The sequence below is a fragment of the Poecile atricapillus genome, chromosome 2 (assembly GCF_030490865.1).
Source record: "Poecile atricapillus isolate bPoeAtr1 chromosome 2, bPoeAtr1.hap1, whole genome shotgun sequence".
NCBI lineage: Eukaryota > Metazoa > Chordata > Aves > Passeriformes > Paridae > Poecile > Poecile atricapillus.
The window spans coordinates 115436989-115458712 of NC_081250.1; the positions used below are offsets into that span (position 1 = coordinate 115436989).

The 21724-nt window shown below is 39.2% G+C and overlaps 2 protein-coding genes across 4 annotated transcripts in view; one reads left to right on the forward strand and one right to left on the reverse strand.

Moving 5' to 3' along the window:
• The window catches only part of PLAG1 (PLAG1 zinc finger), a 52201-nt gene extending 37556 nt beyond the window's left edge, over positions 1–14645 (reverse strand). For both annotated transcript variants that reach the window (XM_058832728.1, XM_058832727.1), the window contains exon 1: positions 14512–14645. The gene's annotated coding sequence lies outside the window, so the exon portion shown is untranslated. The remainder of the gene's footprint in view (positions 1–14511) is intronic.
• A 176-nt stretch (positions 14646–14821) lies between these two features.
• CHCHD7 (coiled-coil-helix-coiled-coil-helix domain containing 7) lies at positions 14822–20345 on the forward strand. Of its 2 annotated transcripts, none has more exons than XM_058832733.1 (4): positions 14822–15061; positions 17809–17881; positions 18431–18529; positions 19305–20345. In XM_058832733.1, the coding sequence occupies exons 2-4, from the start codon at positions 17828–17830 to the stop codon at positions 19404–19406; spliced, it is 255 nt and encodes an 84-aa protein (XP_058688716.1). In that variant the 5' UTR covers positions 14822–15061; positions 17809–17827; the 3' UTR covers positions 19407–20345. The 2 variants fall into 2 exon arrangements, with proteins under 2 accessions (XP_058688716.1, XP_058688715.1); XM_058832732.1 differs by lacking the exon at positions 14822–15061 and adding an exon at positions 15784–15986.
• The last annotated feature ends 1379 nt before the right edge of the window (positions 20346–21724 follow it).

Genomic DNA, 21724 nt, shown 5'->3' on the forward strand with positions numbered 1-21724 from the left:
TCAGTTCAAATCAAAATACTTCATGATACAAGCATATTTTTAGCACTTTCACAAATAAATGAGTTCTTTGGAATAAGATTCTTCACTCACTAATATTCTCATTTTTTTTCCTTGCAGTGTCAGAAACAGCCATTTCAAGATGACTTTTCTAAACCTCTAAACTGAAAGGGACACTTCACATGTAATCTCATATGAAGTTAGAGTCTGAAAAAAGGACAAACATCTTTTAAATATGAATCCTGGAAAAGTTGCATGTGGGTTTTTTTTTTTTCCTTCACTTTAACAACTGTCTGAAATAACTACTGCACTAACCTGATGACATACTTCTTTATTATATTTTCTTATGCCTGTTCTTCACTTTCTGGCAGTAATACAACTTCATTTAGCAATAGTTTGGACCCCTCAGTAAGAGAATGTGTACATAGTAGCTCTCTAATCTTGCTGCCCAGCTGCTAAGACAGTCACATGAGTCACTTGCTGCCTTTAGAGCAACACACACCACTTGCTGAATTTAGAGACATTCTCTGTTTCTGCACTGGTCATACATGTAAATTGAGTAATACCCTATCCTAACTACATACAAAACGTTCTAGGTATTTGTTTTTAGGTTTTTTATATTTACATCAGTGAGTCAAAGAAAATATTTTTTACTAACCCAGCTCTACAAAGTGATTTGTGTACCAATTTTTAGTGTGATCGCTCTCACGCCTGTTGGGCTAACTGCAGCAATCAGTTCAAATGTAAGTAACTTCATCTAATTGTCCAGTGAAAATCCAGCCCTGGAAGAATGAAGAACTCTGTCTGCCAGGACGATTCTGTATACAGCTTTGGAACAAAACACTTCACAACAATTCCCTCCTTATCAGTATTTTAAACCATGACTGTTTGGAACACCACCATATTAAACAGTCTATTTAAAAACAATTTACATAAAGACTGGCATAGTTGCTTCCATGCAGCACCTTGGTCTACTAATACATACAACTCCTTGTGGGAAATACTTTATTTACTGACATAATCCCAAAGTGTTATGTAGGAAGTACTATCTCATGCTGTTTGGTGCAGTGCCTTACGGGAAAGCACAGTGAGGAGACAGTTCTTTGGACTATTGCTACATCGGCAGTGTAGGCCTGATGATGTTTCATTTTTCTCTTTATCACATAATTCCTTCTTTCCATATTCTCCCCGTGTCTCATTACAGCACAGTTCTTTGCAGATAGTTATACAGGGATGTGATCAAAGCCACAACGTACTGTGATCTGGCCATCCGTGTTTACTGACTACCAGGGTAACAAAAACCCCACAGAATCACTTCAAGGTACAAGGTTAATGCCACCAAACCTGAGGTGTCTTACATTGTTTGAAACACACCTCTACATTCTACAGTCATTCTACACACACTGCACATTCTACAGTCCAAAAACACACTGGCACAGATTCCAAAAGACGTTTCAACGGGCCTAAAGAAGAAAGCAGCGTATCAAACCTTAGCTAACTCTGTTAGTTTCAAGTATGGCCAAGCTTGCCTTAAAACAGACTTCTTGCCAGTAGGAAATCGCAGTAGGCAATGTCCCAACTTGCCAGTCAGGCAGTAGCACATTTTCGAGTTAAATGTTCTAATCTGTCAGATAACATTAAATAGACCTCCATAACTAGCCAGAATAGAGTATAACATAGTAACAACTAACTAAACTTTCCACTAGCGTTGTACCATTCTGAATTTGCATTTTAAAAATAAATGAAAATGGTTACTTCTATGCTGTTTCAGCAAATTTTGCACAGCAATTCAACTAAATACAAACAAATTCCTTGTATTGCTATTTATTACCTTAATTCTAGTCACTGGTGTACATAGAGCTAGTCAACATATAGGTAAATTTCAGGTTACCATACATATATCTACTATTCTTAGAAGCAACATTTAAGATTTCTGAAGTCAAAAGAAAAGACAGAACTCTGTTTTCCTGTTGCATTTTTTGCACTTTACAGCGTTTTCTGCCAAGTCAGTACTGCTGTTTCCCACGTCTGTGTGACTCTTTACTCAGCAACAGTATACAATTACAAACATTGAAAAGACAACTTCAGAAAACAAAGTGGCAGAGAAACATGGGGCAAGATTAGCAATTGAAACAGATGAATCTCAGACTTTCCAATCCAGCTGGCATAAATTCATACGCTTTTATCTTTTCCCTAATCATTGCAGTATTCTTTTCAAGTAGTATTTGGTTATCAGAAAATAATATTCTCCATCAAAACTAGGAATTACTTTCCCCTCCCACTGCAAAAAAAATTTGCATATGCCAGTTTTAATCATCAATTTTCCCCCAATAGCCAGAACTCCTTAGAGGAGGCCAGAACATGCTAACAATTCTTGGAAAAAAAAAATCTGCAATTTGATAATGAAGGTATTATGCATTCTATATATTGAGGACATTTTTCCCCTTCAGAATTCATGGGTATATTTCTGGGCTATCCTGATATCCTGATATCTCTCAGATGGGCTCTTGTAAGAGGTAGCTGCTTAGAATAAAAACATTGCCTACAGAGTGATGTATGATGGCTTAGCGGATTAGCATGTTAAAAATATAATCTCTTTTGACACAGCTATTCTTAAGTGTTCTTAAAAAAAAATTACAAAATGTTAATTCTGTTTTCCAGTAAACATAACTTTTGATCTGCTGAGTCAGAGAGTTATGCATAAAAATCACAGCAGGAATACAATACTGTTTGTATTTTTTTGGAGGAAAAAGCATGAGCACAATTTTGTGCAAATAATAATAATAAGAAAAAAAAAATCACAGAGCAGAATTCAATTAAAGGCAAATCCACCACAGAGAATCCGTAGTTCTAACAAAACAAAATACTTTTTTTCCTAGGTAATTTCCATATTTCTAGAAAGTCAACTCCAGAGCCATGTAACACCCACATACAGGTTTTATAATATGTACTTTCAACACTGGACTAAAATACTTTGTGCTACTGTGTCAGCACAGTATCACTTTTCTACGTATCGCTTTTAATTCTGAATTCAAACCCCCCCAAGCCAACACTCGCTAACCTTAGAAAGCACTTTATCATTCACTATCTGAATGTAGCAGAAGAGCTTTGTGTTTGTACAGCTTCCAGAAACCATCATGGAAGGTTCTGAATACCTAGGAATATCTAGGTTATGGATGAATGGAGACATAATGCAATTTTTTTCTTTGATCGAGTTATGATGCTTTTGTTATCAAAAACTACATTCTTCTAAATAATATACATTATGTATTATATTAACAAGTATATTAATATCCCAATATTCTCTTATTGAGGGATCCAAGCTATTGCTAAATGAATCTCTCATGACACATAAGTGTAATTTACTTCACTGAAAAATATCACCAGATTAGTACAGTAGTTATTTTTCTTTGCTTTCAAGACAGTTTAATATTTTTTGACCATTTTAACTTCATTTGTGGTTACATTAATCACCCTTTCAAATTGACAGGCTTGTAAAATCATCCTAAAGCGTCTGTTTCTGAAACTGCAGGGAAAAAATTAAAATGCCAGTGAGTAAAGGAAGCATCTTATTCCAAATAAATGATATATTTTTTTAAAGCCAGAATTAAGCAGTTTCTTGTTCACACTTTAGAAAGCAACCAATCCTTTACTGCCAGTCTGCTCCTTCCACATTCAGGACACTGTGGTTCCATCATTAAGCAGCATCCCCTGCCGAGAAGCACATGACTCTACTGTTCCATGATGTACCCTCAATGACCACCAGCTTCTGAATGAAGCTACAAAAATACTGGTTTTAACTTACTAGAAAAACTCTGAACAGCTTGCTTCTTGTCAACCTGAAAGACCATGCCTTTCACTGAGTACCACCTGAAACAATCTCAAATGCATGTTACAATATTAAAAAAAAAAAAAAAAAAGTCATAGGGAAATACCACTTGCTCCCCAAGAAGCACTTCATTTTTAACACAGATCTCTCACTCTGAGATGGGTTTATTATGTTGGCATTACAGACCATACAGTTACCACTATGCATTTACTAATGACCTACCTAGAATTTGATGGATGGAGGCGGTGGTATTTGGAAAGCATGAAACAGAGGCTTCGTACCTCAAAGGTCCACAGTGAAAGGAATTGTTAGCATCCAACTAGATTCTAATAAGCTTTGCAAGAGGAATCTGGGCCATGCATTTTTAGTAACTGTTTGTTCAATTTAATTTGTTTTCATTTATAGCAAAGGCTGCTGAAAAGAAAAGGAACTTTTCAAATAATCTGATCAAGATCAGATAGGGACAAACATCTCCCTCTTCCACTTAGAAATTCTATAGTTCAGATCATTCAGAAGCTTTGCCAGCCACTGCAACATACTAAAAAAAAAAAATCAAGAAACAAACTTCCTAAACAAGTGACAAATGCAAAAAGTAGAGGTTTAAGGATTAATTTTTTCACCCACACATAACCAGTCTAAAAATACTCAAAGCAAGAAGACATAACACATGCTCGTTGGGTCAGAACTCTGCCATGCACTGGGAGTGAAATAATTTTAACTACATTCTCTCTCAGATGTATGTCCAACACAAAATCACATCATAGAATTACAAAGTTGCTAAGTAACAGTTAATTTATAAATTATTTCACAAAGGCAGTATTATCTCTGTCCAGGAGACCTCATAACCTTCCTACAAAGGCCTAAGTTACAAAAGTTTGTAACTAAATATTATAGAACTGTAAAATGGTTTGAGTTGCAAGGTACCTTAAAGATCATCCAGTTCCATGGGCAGGGACACCTTTCACTGGAACAGGTTACTCAAAAACCCACCAAATCTGGCCTGGAACACTTCCAGGGATGGGACACCCAGACCTTCTCTTGGCAACCTGTTGTGGTGCCTCACCACCCTCACAGTAAAGAATTTCCTCCTAATGTCAAATCCAAACCTACCTTCTGGCAGTTTTTCTCCTTGTCTTATCACTACACACCCTTATAAAAAGTCCCTCTCAAGAGGCTGTTGTCAGCCAAAATGGTGGCAAATTTTATATGTACTTGGGAAAGAAGAATTAACAAATTAGTTAAGCTCTTCTTCAAACTAGGAGTCTTACAATCCCAAAGCAAGACATGGGATTTAAGTATACTTCACAGAACAGTTACAAAGCACTTGCAACCTGACAGCTAATTTCTGCCTTTTAGCTTTTTTTTGTTAAGCTGCCTACATGAAACTTTCATGCTAAAACTACCTCCAAATACCAAAGTACCTTCTTTATAATGAAATTCAGATGCTTAACAGAAGGGATTATTTGACCTTCAACCAGAGTTTAACACCTGAAACTATGACATGAATAGGGGACATTTAGAGTATCTATTAAATCTTCAAGGCTTTGCTCAGGAGAGACTTTATTGCTTGGTTCCTAATGAAAAATGGAACAAGCAGCACAATACTCAAGTTCTTATTCAGACAAAACCTTTAGGAAATTTAATCTGCTAATGAAGAATTATGGAGCTCATTTCAAGATAACTGAATGTATTATCAGTTTCAAGGCTGCAACATAACTATGCGATTGGTATCACAAATTCCTATGATTTATATATTTTGAGAGAACTGGGGGGCAGTGATTTAAGTCACCAGAGCACCTTTTTGACCACACCTGTCTTCTCACTTGAGGACTGAAGATCCAGTCTCTTTTTATGTTCAGTTGTTTTATTAGTCAAACTACAGAAAAACTGAAAATAATAACACATATTCAACCTGCCCAAACTAAAGTATCTTGCTACTCCAATCAAACAGACAAGCAATCAATGCAGTTAAAAATGCTTAAATGCACCCTCCTTTCAGTACAAATATTTAAGTATAATGAAGAGCAAGAAGTTTGTTTTATGTGATGCATAGATAAAAACTATACTAGAAACTGAAATGTATTTTTCAAGACAGACTTAACTTACTTGTTCTCAAATATTCTGAAGTGGCCAAGTTTTCAAGGGTGAAATAGTATACTACAGGGGAGACCTCTAAAACAATTTTTTTTTTTTTTTTACCAAGAAATTTATTTCACAGTTTAACATTTCTGAAAGTATAATCTAGATTTCTGTTTGCCTTCTACAGCAATTAATTCTAGGAGTGCATTTGAGTATTTCTTATGAGAAACAGTGATAGCATGTATTTGACTAATGCTAGAAGACCTGACATCTTTTCCTTATAGATTAGTTTAATATTCATGCAGTTAGGGACTATTCCCATCACCCAAACACCATCATGATAAAGTTTCCTGTGCAACTCTGCACTCAATTTTTCTACTTGTAGCATCACCAGCTCAAGTTAATTTCACAGTATTCCTTGGGACAACTTTTGTAGTACAAAAATTATCAATACCTAAACTTAAAGGGACATAAATTGATTCTGAGAGAACAAAAGAGTTTTAAACAAGTTAAATAAATGCTTTTCTGAAAGGGTTCAGAAAAGAGTGTACCCAAAAGAAAAGGATACACTCAGGCAGCTAATACAAAAAAACCTTTAAAATTATAACTGGGAAAACATTACATTTTACAAGTAATGAGAAATTAAACAAATTTGATATAAATATTTCACATACAGTTTTTAAAGCAATTTCAACACATACTAAAACCAGCCTGAATAATTAGGATAATTAACATATTAGGATTCTTAGTTAACTTTTTAAGTAAAAAATAATGTAACTTTGTTGTTTAGGAATAGAGCTGATTTCATTGTACTGGTATGCTTATAACTGTACTTAAACACCATTTAAAATAGCATGTAGCAACACCATCCTTTGACAGATGCAATAATATTTTTATTACTTTTTCTGAAACTGATTAAAATATAGCCATAAGCGATATGTTTGTGCTGGAGCATAATTAGGAGTGGTTCAAACCGAGCACAATCTTAGTATTCAAAAGAATAAAAGAAAACTTCAAATCACAGATTAAAAAAAAGCCTAAAGATTTAAATAATTGGCATTTATGTCTAAGCTCTTCCCTAAGCTAGGTCGCTCAGTCTTTCCTAGTGTCCTAGGTGAAACCAATTATGTATATATTGACCACAGAGGCTTCCAGTGAACAAAGTAAGTTTGAACACATTGTGTTCAGCTTTTAAACAGAACACAAAACTGACACTATTTTATATTTGTTTTATTTTACTTTAATACTCTTCTTAAAGTATTTGTGAAGAGCACCAGTAACTGATAGCAGATAGCTAGCACCATAAATTTACACCTTTGCAGTGTATCATCTTATGAAAATACAAGAATAGCTGCAGGCAATTTCTACTTTTATATATTTATATTTTATCTATACTTGCATGTGATAAATGCAGTATTACTAAGCCTTGCATGTAGGCAGCTGCAGTAAATGCAAAATAGTATAAATGAAAATTCCACACGTGACAGTAAGAGTTTGAAGAAACTTAACATTTACAAACTTGTAAATGTTTTATTACTAACTATACTGGCTTGATTGAAATTTAATAGCAAGCTGCCAGAATCTCTCTTTCTGCCTTTCCTTCAAAAAGATTTCTTTTAAAAAAATATTCCTATACCACAATTGATTCAAAAGACATGATGCTGTCCCTAAATGTCTCCTTAACACACGGGCATGTCTGTATCTATCCCACATATAAATGTAACATTCATGATAAATACATACACCACACAGTAAACAGTTTTATTAGAAGTGACAAGCACTAGAGACAGTAAAATCTGATTTGCGTACACAGGGTCTTTCTGCTGCTCAAACACGTTGTATAGTGAGATCTCATTAATTCAGAATCAGATGATCTGCAGGGTTTTTTTAGAAAACTCGTGCACTAGCAAATCTGATACCCCGTAGGACTCAAGTACATAATACATGAAGAGGGAAGCTAAGTTTTCTGACACCCTCCTTCCTTTTTGGTTATTTGGCAATTCACAGTAAAAGTGCATAAGGCAAAATCAGCAATCTACATCTTATTTCATAAGAAATACTTTACACTTGCAGACTGCCAGATCTGATGTGACTCACAACCATAAAGAAAAGCTTTTAGGGTTACAGATACAGTGTCAGGCTACTGGTAAATTACCTGCACAATACATAAGTAAATCTTCATGCAATCTGTATGGCTAAATTGTATCAAATAAAGTATTATTACAGCAATATGGAAGAGATTATTATTAGTTATCCTAACCTAAATGAAAAAACAACTTTGACAAATAATTCCCTTTAAACACTTTCTAATCTGATTTCTAGGGATATTTTCCTTGAGAGAGGAATTTAGCACATTAAGTGCAAAAGAAGATTATAGCAATTCAGTTTACTGTAACAGACACTTTTTGCATTTTTCAAAGTTTCTTTACATAGTTATTTCTTAATTGCATCTGATGGCAATTCTTAGGTTTTACTTTCCTGACTCCCACTTGACTTTCTCAAATCTGATTTGAGCTATTTTACTTCAGAGTTTTGAGTTACATACTTTGTTGTATGCATTATAGCCACACTTGTCTGCATTCGTTTTTTTTTAATCTCGCTTTTTGGTTTTATAATAGTTCAGACCTGTGGGGTTTTTTTTTTTCTCTCTTTCCTTTCCTCTAAACAAATACCCATTGGGCCACATTTTATTTTCTTTGTGCCCCCCCGTAAGTCTATAAAAACCACCAGGGTTGGTCATGAATAGAATAGCCCATCACTCTGGCCATGTATTTTAATGTATTTGACAAGGTATCTCTACACTCTGGACAATGAACCAGGAAGGGGAGAGAAAAAGGTTACAGAGAAGGCTATAATAGAAACTGATTTATTCCTTCAACATGAGAATAACTATATATCCTTTCCTACTCTTCTCTGTCAAGTATGTACTTATACAGTCATCTCAAACCCCTGACATAAATGGTGGTTAATTTTAACGCCATGATCCTACAGTAACCGTTTGCTAGACATGCAAGATCCATTTAAATATTACAAATTTTATTAGATCCTATGAGAAGGCCCCATCCTTTAAAACTGCTAGCACACAACTACCCTTAAAAGCATGCTGTATCTTTTCAAAAGTCAAAAAACTCCCGCTACTTCTACAAATTTCTGCTGTTTGTCCTAGGATGAGACAATAACAGGTGAAGACTGATAGAGATGTAGATAGATACACTTTAACAACACAAACTGAATAAAAATAAAACTGAAACTGCAGTAATGGTGACCAGTTCTGTTTAATATTAGGTTTTCTGAACTTGCATACAATTAGGATCTTTTGCATTTGATATTTGGTGCACAACTGTTTATTTAAAATGCATTAGTAACTGAAATCTATGCAATTTCAGATAAATGTTCACTATATTCCTTGACAACTAAAAAAAAAAAGCAGCATCTGTGTAAGTGATTACTCTGAGAGTTAATCAATGTTTTACAGTCAAGTTACAAGATCACACAATTTAAAAATCAATATAAATTGAATTAAATTCTAGACGTATTTTTTTTTTAATTAGAGGAAAAATACACAATTGTCTATTATCAAAATGCCCAGATAACTGCAAAAAAACCACCCCTATGCTTCAGAAACTTAAACATTTTATATTTGATCAATACAAATGTTACTTTGTTCTAATATTTGAATTATTTTTAAATAGTTTTTTAAGGCTACCTAAACATTTGGTAATTAGTTAAAGATGCTTAGCAGTTCAGTGGATAAATACTGCACATTTCTTTCAAAAGCTCTGCAAGCTAAATCCTTACTAGTAGCAGATATTTGGAGAGTAACTCCTTGAAAGCAAGTTCTCTGTCACTTCAGTGGTGGTCATTACTAGCTACTTTTAAGTCTATACTGATTTGAGAATGGTCTAATTACTTCAATAGATTTAATGTTTTCCAGAATATTTCTGTTTGGCAAGCATATAAATTTGTTCAAGAACCCTACCAATAAGTATTTGTTCACAAAATCTGGTTTTAACAACATAAGGGGTAACAGAAAGAAAATTTTAAAAAATTATGGTTTAGACTCTGAAGTAAAAACATCTATTTTACAAAATAACCTTGAACAGTTACAAACAGTAGTTTATTTAGAACATGAGTAGTACCCTCTTTAACCCATTAATTTTAAAACATATGCAATACCCTGAAAGGAGGAGACTTTAGGGCACCATTTTGACTAACCAGCTGCAGAGATGGACAACCATTAAAAGTGGCTGCACTTTGTACACTGTGCCTTTTGGAATTACACAAACTTTTTAAAGCTTTCTTAATTTAAATCTCTAAAGTCCTACATTGAAAACTAATTTTTCAGGATAATTACTAAATTAAAAGTACACACCATGAGACACATTTGAGCTAAGCATTCAAGGAAAGCTGAAGCATGTCACTTTAGATTCCTGTATTTCCTTTACTGTTGTAGAATACTGCAGTTATTAATTTTTAAACATTATTGAATGGGGTTGGTAAGTCTCTAAGAAGAATTTAATACATTTACACCTCTCCAGTTTACCTAAAAAAAGTAGGATAACTTTATCAACAACAGCCCATAGTATTTGTTTCCTCTGGTGTTTTAATTTTAGAAAATCTTGAATAAATCAAACTATATCATGTATGGAATCAGACCAATACATAATACAGAAGATTATCTTAACTCTCAGAACTAAGGAAACTTTGAAAGTTACTTTGTGTTTTTATTAAAAAGAACACTTCACCACTGTAAGATGAATTCTGTTTTCTACAAAAAAGTAAGTTTGTAAAAAAATAATCCTAAACAACATTTTTTTCTGCTATTATTATCTCCATTTGGATTATACCTTAAAATTAATTCCAGTTTAGAAGAGTATCAAATTCTGAGAGAACACCCTTTCCTCTTTCTCCACCCTAAATCCTGAATTTTTTACTATGGTTGGATGCACCGAATTTACTTTGTAATACATAGCTGTAAGTCAAGAAAGATACTCCACAGCTTTGCTTCTTTCACATTGTTATTACCAGTGTCTATACCTATTTTCAGCATTTAAATATTAATGAATAAAAAGCTCCAAATTAGGTAAAAATGTAGTGATGTGTTAAGCACTTCATACTGATGGTCACAGACACAGCATTTGAACAGTTCTCAGTACCTTTAACTAGTTTATTTAAGTTAGTTCTGCACATCTACTACCATCTGTCTATCTACCCTGGCACATTAAAACTACCAACATATGGTGAACTGCTATTAATTTATCAAATTTCTATGCATTCCAGGGTAATGTTACTTCAGTCAATAAAAATAACAGATCAATTTTAGAAATATTCAGAAAGGAACTTTTAAGTCTGAATTCTTACTAACTATAAAAGAGATCTCTAAACCATAAAAGGCAGTTTTGGAAAAACATTCAATACCATTCCTTTATACAAAATGATTAATCTTTCTTCCTCAATGACCCTGTTTTCTACCCTAAGAGTAGTTAATGCGATTTAATTTTCACATCTGTGAGTCACTGGAAAACTTCGAGATTTCTTCCCAAATCTTTAACCACAAAGGCTATCCTAGGCAACAAGTTTCTTTGGTCACACTTGCAGAAAGGGTACAGATCATTTGCAAGCACATGCTATTCAACACAGAGGGCTATCACAACTCACACTCAACTTCCACAAATACATAGAACACATGTGCTGCAATAGTCTCCCTCCAGATTCAGTACCCCATCTTCCCTCTCAAGAACCACATACCTGTATTAAATTTTCAATCTAGAACTAAATACAAAGACTCCAAAAACAAAGCAAGTGTAAAGGAAACATTGCAACTCCTCATAAAGGTATCAAATTGCCATGTTAAGAGGCGATGCTAATTTTTTTAAATAGGATATTCAAAAATAAAATTAAAATACATAGGAGACAATAGGGACAAGCAAAGCATTTCACATCATCACAGTTAAACATTTACAAGCTAAAAATTAAGGAAAAAAACAGTACCAGCCAGAACCCATGCTAAAAGCATGCATGCATACAAACATGCACACATATACATGACACTAGACCACGGTTAGGATAGCTTTTCTTTCCGCATATAAAGCCAGAGGCAATTCTTCCAAGTGATGTTATAACTACACAGCTAAGGTGTACTTGCAAAGAGCCTCTACTTTGGCCAATTAAAACCTACAGTTATTTTTCACTATTTTCAAAACCTTTGGGGATGGTTTAGGAGATTTAGGTATAGAATAAACTTTTGAACAAACTCAAGTGTTCCAAATAAAACTGAAAGTATTCAAAGTAAAAATAACACACTTCACAACTTTCACAAAATGTCTGTGAAATTGCCCTACACACAGGGAATTCATCTCCTCCCACAGAATTCACAGCTAGCCGAACAGCACTAGATCTTAATATTAAACAACCTGAGACTATTTCATTTCTGCAACATGCATTCCAAAAAACACTCTCCAAAACACGGCATTTTAATTAACACACCAAGAAAACTCCCCTGAAGACCTGCTACACACAAAAGAATTGCTTTGATCCCAACGATTCTGCACATTTCCCCCTGTTATCCTTCCTTAATTTATCAGACTAGGGCCGATTTGATACCTGTCCATTAAAAAAAAAAAACAACGAACCACCCCTCTGCTAGAGGCAGAGGTGCTGCAGAGGTGATGATAACCCTAGGAAAAGAGAAGCTGTCTCTTTAAAATGCCCTGCTATGTCCCTGATCCCACGTGGAACCAACATCAGCAGCACTTTCGCATTAACTTCAATGTGAGGAGAGATGAGGCATCATTATTTCATATAAATAAAACGAGGAGACTGCAGAATACATTCTTTGTAGGAGACAAACAGGTGAACTGAACGTGCCAGGGAAATCAGCAACCACCCGCAGAAGAGGTGCCCTGCCCCAGAGCCCTCTCTGCTCTCCCTATGGAGCATTAGCTCAACCCCACACCACTCTGAGGAATCCAGTTTAAATAGAGGAGTGAGCCACCAAGAAAACTTGAAATTCAAAGGCAACGAAAACGCACTTTATAAACCGGAAAGGTTTACTCTTTGCCTCACACATCCTAATTAGATCAGGAAAGTGACACTACAAAAGCATTACATTCCGGTCCGAAAAAAAAAAAAAAAAAAAAAAAAAGGGGAAAGAAAAAGACAGAGGAAAAGAAAGGAGCCCCCATCTCCCCAAATCCCCCAAACACACACACACACCAAAAAAAGCATTAAAAAAGGACGTTATAAAGCACCACATACAGCATTTATCTTATCTAGGATCACTCCGCATTACCCCCAAGTTATACACTTTCTGCACCATCATCTCCCCCTACCTCTCTGTCCTGAAAGGGATTTTCACATTTTCTCATTGTCGGTGGCGAGTTATAAGAGGCTTTTGCCTTTCCAAAGAATTCATCAACAGAAAAAAAATAATAAATATTAACTCCTTGCTCCCTGAAACCTTAAAACGGTCTCGGGAAGACACGGGTTTTATTCTGTTACCTTGAGGAAGAAAAGGGGGAGCAGCCCCGATTTTTAGGTATTTTTTGGCATTTTTTTCTGATTTTTATTTTGTTATATGCCTCAGTTCTCCCTCCATTTTGGTTGTTTATGATACTGACAACAAGCTGTCCCTGCTCTCTCTCTCTCTCTCTCCGGATCTCTCCTGCTTTCAGTTAGCAAACCCCCCTCCCCAATGCAACACGACTCAGCACTTACTTGGGTTCACACTTTTCTCTAAACACACACCGATGGGGAAGGGAAAAGCTCCTGAGCTACTCGGAGGAGGAGAGCAGGCAAATTCGTTTCTTTATTACGAAAAAAAAAACTTTTGTCCAAAAAACGACGGGAAAGGGGGGTCGAGTGCCCCAAAGTCACTCCGGATCCCCCCAAAGACGCAGCCGCCAGGACCGGGGGACACCCCACGGGTAGTCGGGTCCACGGGGGAAATTTCTGTGCGAAATTTGTCCGGTTTGAGGCGGTGGGCGAATTTATATTAATTTTTTCCCTCATTTTTCGGCACCGCGGTCTCTAATGTCTTCCGCTCCCTCTCTCGCCGCTCTCGCCGCTGTCACTGCATTCACAGCACAGGCTCCGGAGAGACGAGGAGGGGAGGGGGCGGCCGCGCCGCTCCTGCCCCTGCCCCTGCCCCGCGCCCGGCCCGCCGCGGGGGTCGGCGGCGGGCACCCCGCGCCCTCCTGCCGTCCCCCGGGCAGCCCCGCCGCCTCGCCCGCTCCTCGCGAACCAACAGAGCGCCGCGGGGAGGGAGGGGAGGAGTGGAGGAAACTCCTGAGAGAGGTTTTTCTGAAAATCATCTCTTTCTCCCTCCAAGGGAGGGGAAGGGGGGTGGGGGGGGGGCACCGCTCGACTCGCCTCCCCTCCCCTGCTTTTCCCCCCGGGGGGGTCCGACGCGGGGCGGCGGGGGGCTGCGGGAGATGGGGGGGAGAGGGATGGAAGGGAGGGATGGTTAACACAAACTTTTCCTCACTGCTCGCTGCTCCTCTCTCCTCTCCCCCCTCCTTCTCCTCCTCCCCCTTCATAATTTAAATAACCCTGATATTTCCCTGCTAAACCCCGGCGCCTGCCCCCCAAACCCGCAGCAGACTCACCGCGGGAGCCTCAGCATCCCCTCTGCGCCCCGTTTCCACCCTTTACAGTGTTCTCCGATTTTTCTGTAATTTTTTCCCCATATTTCGGGCTGGACGCGGCGGGCCTGGAAATTGTTTGCTTTCCCGTCTTTCCAGCAGCCATTGTAGTGTATGCGCTGCGGTGCAGCCCAGCCTGCCGCACACGCCGCGCCCACACCGCCCGCCGCCCACACGCACCGCGGGTTGGACGCCTCCCCCAGTCAGTCAGGGCCGCGGCCGCGCCCCGCCGCCGGCGCCTGCGGACCGCGCCGCCCGCCCCGTTGGTGGAAGGAGGCGCCGCTCACGGCCGGGGCGGGCGCGGCGCCGCCGCCATTGGCGGCCCGGCCGTGCCACTCAGAGCTGCCGGGGCGTGGGCGGCGGCGGCGCGGGGCCGGGGGGAGCCGCGGGGCCGTGAGCGGGGTAGGCTGCGCCCGTACTTAAGGGCTCTGCCCGAGTCGCTGACGTCTTTCGAATTGGAGACGGGCTGCCCCCCTCCCGCCCCGGGCTCCCGCGGACACGGCCGGGGACGGAGGTGAGTGCCGCCGGCGGCGACCCGCGCTGTGCCCGCCCGCCGCTTCCCCTTCCCGGCCGGTGGAGGGAAGTCTCGCTCGACCTTCGCCGGCCGCGGGCCGGGGCAGCCCCGCTCGGGCCCGGCGGCGGCGCGGCCCGGGCACCGCTCCCTGGCGGCAGGTGGTGCCGAGGGGAGGCGGCGGGAGCGGCCGCGGGGAACGACCCGCGGTGGGGAAAGGGGTCCCCGGGCACCTCCGGCCGCTCCGCCGCCGGCGGAAGGCAGGGACCGGGCGGAGGCTGCCGGCCTCGCCTCCGCACCTGGACGGCCCCCGGCCCTCCCGGGGAGCTGAGTCGGGCAAGGCGGCAGCTCCGCGGTGCTGAGCTTCAGGGCCCGCCGGCTGCCTCCTCCCGCCTGCGCCGCCGTAACAGCCCAAAAAGCGGCAGGATTTTTAGTACGGCCTTGGCTCCAGGGCTCAAAGTTTTAATGAGCTGGTCTATAGTGCAGCATATTTAGCGCATTTGTAGCTATATGTGTGCATTTAAAGCAGGCCAAGCGCTTTTCAATGGGCGGGAGCCTGTAGAAAAAGTGCCCTGATGGTTTATGAACTGAAAAAGCCCTAGGGTTAAAGAGTGCCAGCAACAGCCCTGGTTCTCTGTGGTACAGTTTACAACTGTTAATGTGTTAAAGCATAATTAAGAACTGTGGAATAGACAAGCCTTCGGTTGTGGTTGGGCTCCGACCTGTAATCTGAAAGCAGGAAGGGAAGCCCGTACATGTGCAAAACCTGGGAGGAGGAGGAAGCTCGCTTCCTGCCCAACTGCTCATTCGGTCACACAGCGGCATTTCGGCGTGACCCGCCTGCCCTTCCAGCTGATAGTGTTTCAAGTCTGAAGTACTTCGGAGAGGGGGAGAGAGGAACACGCGCAGGAGCTATCAGACCTTTTGGGTAGTGCTAAGAATGTTTAAGAATTTGCGTGCTCTGAGCTGTGCATCTTCATTAGGACCTGAACTGCTTATTTGTTAAGTAGGTGCTTAATGGATTGTGTGCATTGTTCCATAGACTAGGCAAGGTTGTAGACTCTGGTAGTGTAATCAAACTGAAAGTGTCAAGTGCGGTTTGTATAAAGAACAGTGTGATTATGATGGCATGTCCTATGACTCAAAAGTTTTCTTTCAGAGGGTAAGTCTGAAGTCAGACTAACACTGTACACCTTGAGGCATGTCTGCTTAGGGGATAATATCAATTAAATGCAGAGTTATAACACAGACACATACAAACATACAAAAATCTTGTATCTGTTGTGGTGAGTTAGGTGAGGCATTGTGGTATGCTGCTTTTGCTTCGTACTTCTCCCTTCCCTCCTCCGTTCTTGAAGTCTGTGATGATGCTAGTATACCTGCTTATGTTTCCATTTGAGTTGGAAGTGCCTGATCAAAAAAGCACTTCCACCCACCAAAAAAGAACATTTGCTTAGCTTGTGAAATTAACTTAAGCACTGGATAGTTCTCAAAGGAAAGTGAAAGCATTTCTGCCCCCGCCTATGCTGTTCATTAAAAGGCCCCTTTGCAGAAGATGATCATATGGAAAGCAAAGAGTACTTCAAGCACCAGGAAAGTATACATACACAGCTTGTTAAACCTAAGGCTTGTTTGCTGGGGATAGTTTACTCTTACTCAAAGAAGAAACCCCATGCATGGTCTTCTATGAGCTACAAAGAGCAGTGTTTGATTTTTTTTTTTTAATTTTAAATCTGGTATCAAGCAAAACGGGCTTTTTACTGCAGACTTGCACTTATCCTTCCCTAATGTGCACAGAAATAGGTCTTAATTAAGAATTAGCATCAATGTTTTTTGAAAAAGTAAAAAACAAGATTAAGCTGTGTACTTCATTAGCAGTACTTTAATTTTCTCCCTCTGTCCTATGTTTCTGATTGCATTGATGCAAGCAGTCATCTGGTCAACATTAATTTATTTTTTGTTAGGTATAGTATTTGTTTGGAGCACGTACCTGTATCGCCCTGTGTGTGCCGGAGGCAATGGATAGGAAGCTGTAAAGGGAACGAGGGTCTGTTGTTCATCTTGATGTCATCATCTTGGATCAGTGCAGATTCTTGGCACTGAACTCTGTGTCTCTCAAGCTTACAGTTCCTAAAGTCAGCGTCAAACTACTAAATGGTAAAAAATGTGAATCAAGCTGTCATACACAGTGTAAGTGGGTCTGGTCCCACCTTGCGGTGAAACCAGTTCTTTTTCTGTTAAATGTTTGATACAGTAACACAGGAGATAGTTGGGCACTTGTCATACCTGGGAAAGCTCAGTGAAGATGCAGATGTGATCTAGCTAAGGAGTAGGAACAAATCTGGAAAAGTTTACTTGTACATTCCTCCCACACACTATTAATTGAAGTGTCTACAGTGTGTTGGCTGTGAACAGCTTCTATGGAGCTGTTTCTCCTACACATGGTCACTTCCTCCATGGTACACAGACCAGTGAGAGAGCTGCTGCAGTGGCTCCTTTCTCTGCAGGAATTCATCAGGGAGTGAGCAGTCTTGGTGATGGACTAAGCTTGCCAATGTTGTCTTGCTGTTACTGCTTTTGAAATAACGCTTTGCAAAAGAAGTTGGGGTTTTCTTTGGTTTGTTTTTTAAAAAAGATAACCAAACTGTGGGTTACTAGAAGGCTTTTATAGCATCCTGAAATTCAGACTTAATCCTGAGTTACTGTTAAAAGTAGATGCTTAACCTGTTTATTTTCCCTTTCTAACCAAGGTACGAGTGTCTGTCTAGAATGTCCAGGCATGCGAAAAAGCTTAGAGATCACGATATAAATCCATGTATAGCGGTAAGAAGATCAAATTGGGATTTCTGTCTGTACATTTCAATGTTAAGTAATGTACTTTCTGGAGGGCTGTTTTGTGGATAGCACACTTTGCATTAAAAGTTTCTTAAGAGTCTGAAGATGGGAAGGGCCGAAAATCATCCACTATAATAAGCATGAAATAGCAAGTAATTCCCCATAAGGAGGAGTAATTCAACTGATAGCAGTCTCTTAAATTTTCTGTCCCTAAAACCAGAGCCTGAAATCCTGGTTAGACAAGCTTGGTTATTTTTTAAAAGTCTTTTGTTAGTTATACCAAGCATCATTGTAAACAACTATTCTGTGGACTCTGTACTTACTGTCTGAAGAGTACTATTCTCTGTTATCTCCAAATGAAATCACTGCTTGGGTACTGATGATCCTTTGTAGTAGGTGTTCCTTTGCTCTCTTTGATAGTGCTCTTTCTGAGGAGCTCAATCCTATCTTTATAGGTATTCTGGGACCTGTTAAAATGTTTAAACATTGAGCACAGTAACTTCCCTCAGCTCTGAAGTATATTTTCCCCTATTAAAGGAAACAGATGCCACTACAAAATGTATGAATGACAACAACTATAACAAGGATCTGTGTACTGATTATTTTTTGAAGTACAAAAACTGCAGAAAATTCTGGGTAAGCATGGGAAACTTCCTAAATTTTACTCCTTGCTTTGCTTTATGTGTATTAGTTCTGACATGCTGCTTTCTGAACCCTTCACTATTGGCTAATGATGTTTTTACAGTAACTTACCAGCCTAGGTAGTGTCAGTATGCATTGCTGGAAGACTTAAGCACATGCACATCAAAGTACTTCACTTGATTGTTCTGAGTTTACTCTCTTATATTGTGAGTCAGTGTTCTTGCAGTACCTGATGTTTTCCTCTGAACTTGAGTCACATATTTCTAGTAATAGGTTCTCTTTTAAACAGATGCGGTGAAAAAGTTATGAGGAAAGGTAAGGTTATGTGGTCTCCCACTGGTTTGGATTGTGTTTACCTTAACCTAATATAAAGCTTATTTGGTGGTAGAGGAGTATCATAAGGAACTATGTGCTGTTAAACTGTTTTCTGCTGTTTCCTTTCCTTATATCATTGTAGTAAAGAGGTTTTAGCTTAGCCTTTAAATACTTATGCAAATTCCAAAAAAAACTATTTACAGATGATGGTGCATTAGTCTGCCACACTACACAGTAATGGGAATACTGATTGCACTGTATTCTGAAGCAGCAAGGTAAGCTATCAGGTGTCTTGAACTAACTAGTAGTATGTTTAGCTATCAGCTAATCAGGCTTAGAGTACCTAGGTCTTGATATATAAAGCATCTTTCTGTTAAAGAACCTTGTTTGTTTAGAGCTCGGGAGCAGAGGTTCTGTGAAATCTGTTCTCATGGTCTCTTTGTTCTATTTTCAGCATGAAATTATGATGCAAAGGAAGAGAAGTGGTGTGAAACCTGAGATGCCCCCAGCAGAAGAAAGAAAGAAAATCTTGGACTCAATGGGGAAGCTCTACTAACTAGAAACCTGAATTCATTGACTGTTGTCACTACATAAGAAGACTTAGCAGCAGCTAGTTATCATTTTATGAACTGGGTTTTACAGTTGCCATATATCTTGGATTAAAATAAGATCTTAAGTTTTGAAATGTGTGAGCTTTCTAGGATAGAATTTCCTGGGCTGTTCATACTTCCCATCATAGGAACCTGGCCTCTTTTTATTGTAAGATATGGGTAATAGTGCAACTTCTGTAGAAACTTTTGGAAGTAGAAACTACCTTGCTGTTAAATTATAAATCTAAAATTAATGGGACATGCAGAAAGTCTGTTTGAAAAGATGGGATTGGTGAGCATTGCAGTGTGGTTCTAAGTTCTAAAACTGGAGGCCATTGAGAAGCTGGTACGTGCAACATATTTCTTGCACTCGGCTGTTCTGCTCAGTAGTATGGATTGATCATGTGTGATTTTATCACTGTTTTCACTTGTGTTGTATTCTGTATCCCCAGTTAAAATAAGGCTGTTCCTAAACTAAAATCCTAAATCCAGCAAGCTTATCATTAGGTCTGCTGCTGTACTTGTCAGTGATAGCAGAAGCTTGCAGTTAATCAGATCTGCAAGTTTTGCTTGTTAGAAGGTTAGGGAGACTGGTGAAGATAAAACTGAACTGCTGAGGTCTGAGCTGAATAGTAATTTCTGTGGATAGTAAATAGATACTTTGGTGGTGGGCAGGCAGGGGGGACTTGCAGACATGTAAACAGATCCTCTGAGTGACATGGCAGGTTTAACTATAGTACATCTATCTAAGACTCTGGACAGCTGAAACCTGGGGTTTGGAAATGCTTACTCATACCAGATTACAAAGCTCAATTTAAACAGGTACTCTAACCTTAAATAAGGTTGATTCTTTAGCTAAATTGACCTAATAAATGTAAACAGGTTGCTGTCTAGTGGAAACAGTGTTTTTTGCCTTCTGGTGTCCTGGCTTAAAAGCTTGTATCCTGTGATAAAACAGAAAAACTACTGTCATGAGCTCAGGTTCCATGTGAAATCCTTTAGTTCTTACTGGGATCAACTTGGCAGAACTCTGGCTGACCTCATGAAGGATGGTGTAAAAGTGTTGTCTCTCTATTTAGACTGTTGGAAAGACTTCATGGCTTTCTGTTTCTCCTGTCTGGCTTGTCTTGTTTCTTTCCACTGTCTGGTTACTCCAGAAAATCTGCTTTAGCTCCTCCTTTCTGTTCTCCATCTACATCTGAGTTTTGAAATTAATTTATCCTACCCTCTCTGTTGGAATGAGAGTGTAACTCTATGCCTTTGAGTATGTAATTCTCCAAGCAAAGCTGTGCAGCCTTCAAGCATGTCACAAGTTCTCGTCAGTTCCTGGCAAGGAAAATGTACTTTCTTCCATCAAGATCATAATATTCTTTATTTTAAATTACTTTCTCTTTGTTTAAAATACAAACTTTGACATTTTCTTCTTTTTGTAGTTGTTTCATTTGTTTGTTTGTTGTTGTCTTTGGCTGGTTGTTTGGTTTTGGTTGTTTGTTTTTGTTTCCCTGTGTGTGGAGCTGAAGATATTTTCATTCTAGATTCAAGGGCATGTTCTTTTCTGCCACATCCTTGTCACCTTTTAATACCTTCCCACATACCAGTCTTTCCTCTTTTTTTTTTTTTCCATTTGACACCAGTTCTTTTTTGACTAATTTTAACATTTTGGTCTCTTCTCACTGCAGTTTTTTTTCCAGTACCTTTGTTCTGTCTCTGATCTAATGATGTAGTCTTGCAGTGACTTTCTAGTACAGCTCCTTTTGAAGCTTGCATGTTCTCTGCTCTCTCATAGTGAGAGAACTTGCTTTCATTAAACTTAGCCATAATACTTCCTCATTAACCATACCTCACTTTGATGTTCTTGTTCATCTGCAGATTTTGGGGAGCTATTGTCCTCTTCTTTAGGACTGTGTCTCTTCAGACTCTTCTGGCTTTGCTGCCTTGCTTGTCTAAGGGCACCTTCTCTCCTACTTGGCACAGGTTTGTCTTTTGCCACCTCTGCTGTATCTTTGGATGTGTTCTTTGCTCCTACGGTTTTAGCTACAATTCTAGTGCTTGCTGTTTTTCTGCTGCTGTGCTCTTAAATTCTGGGCTTATGTTTAAATCTACAGTGTATTTTAAATATATGCCAGAAAAACATCATCTTGTTCTTGATGTGGTTATGCCGATTCTTCTTTGCATAAGCTCAAGTTCCTTAAAGTTATCTCATTTATCCTGGGACTTCCTTTCACCTTCCCTTTGCATGTAGAAATGCTCTTTCTCTTAGGTTAACTGTTGCACTTAAAAGTTG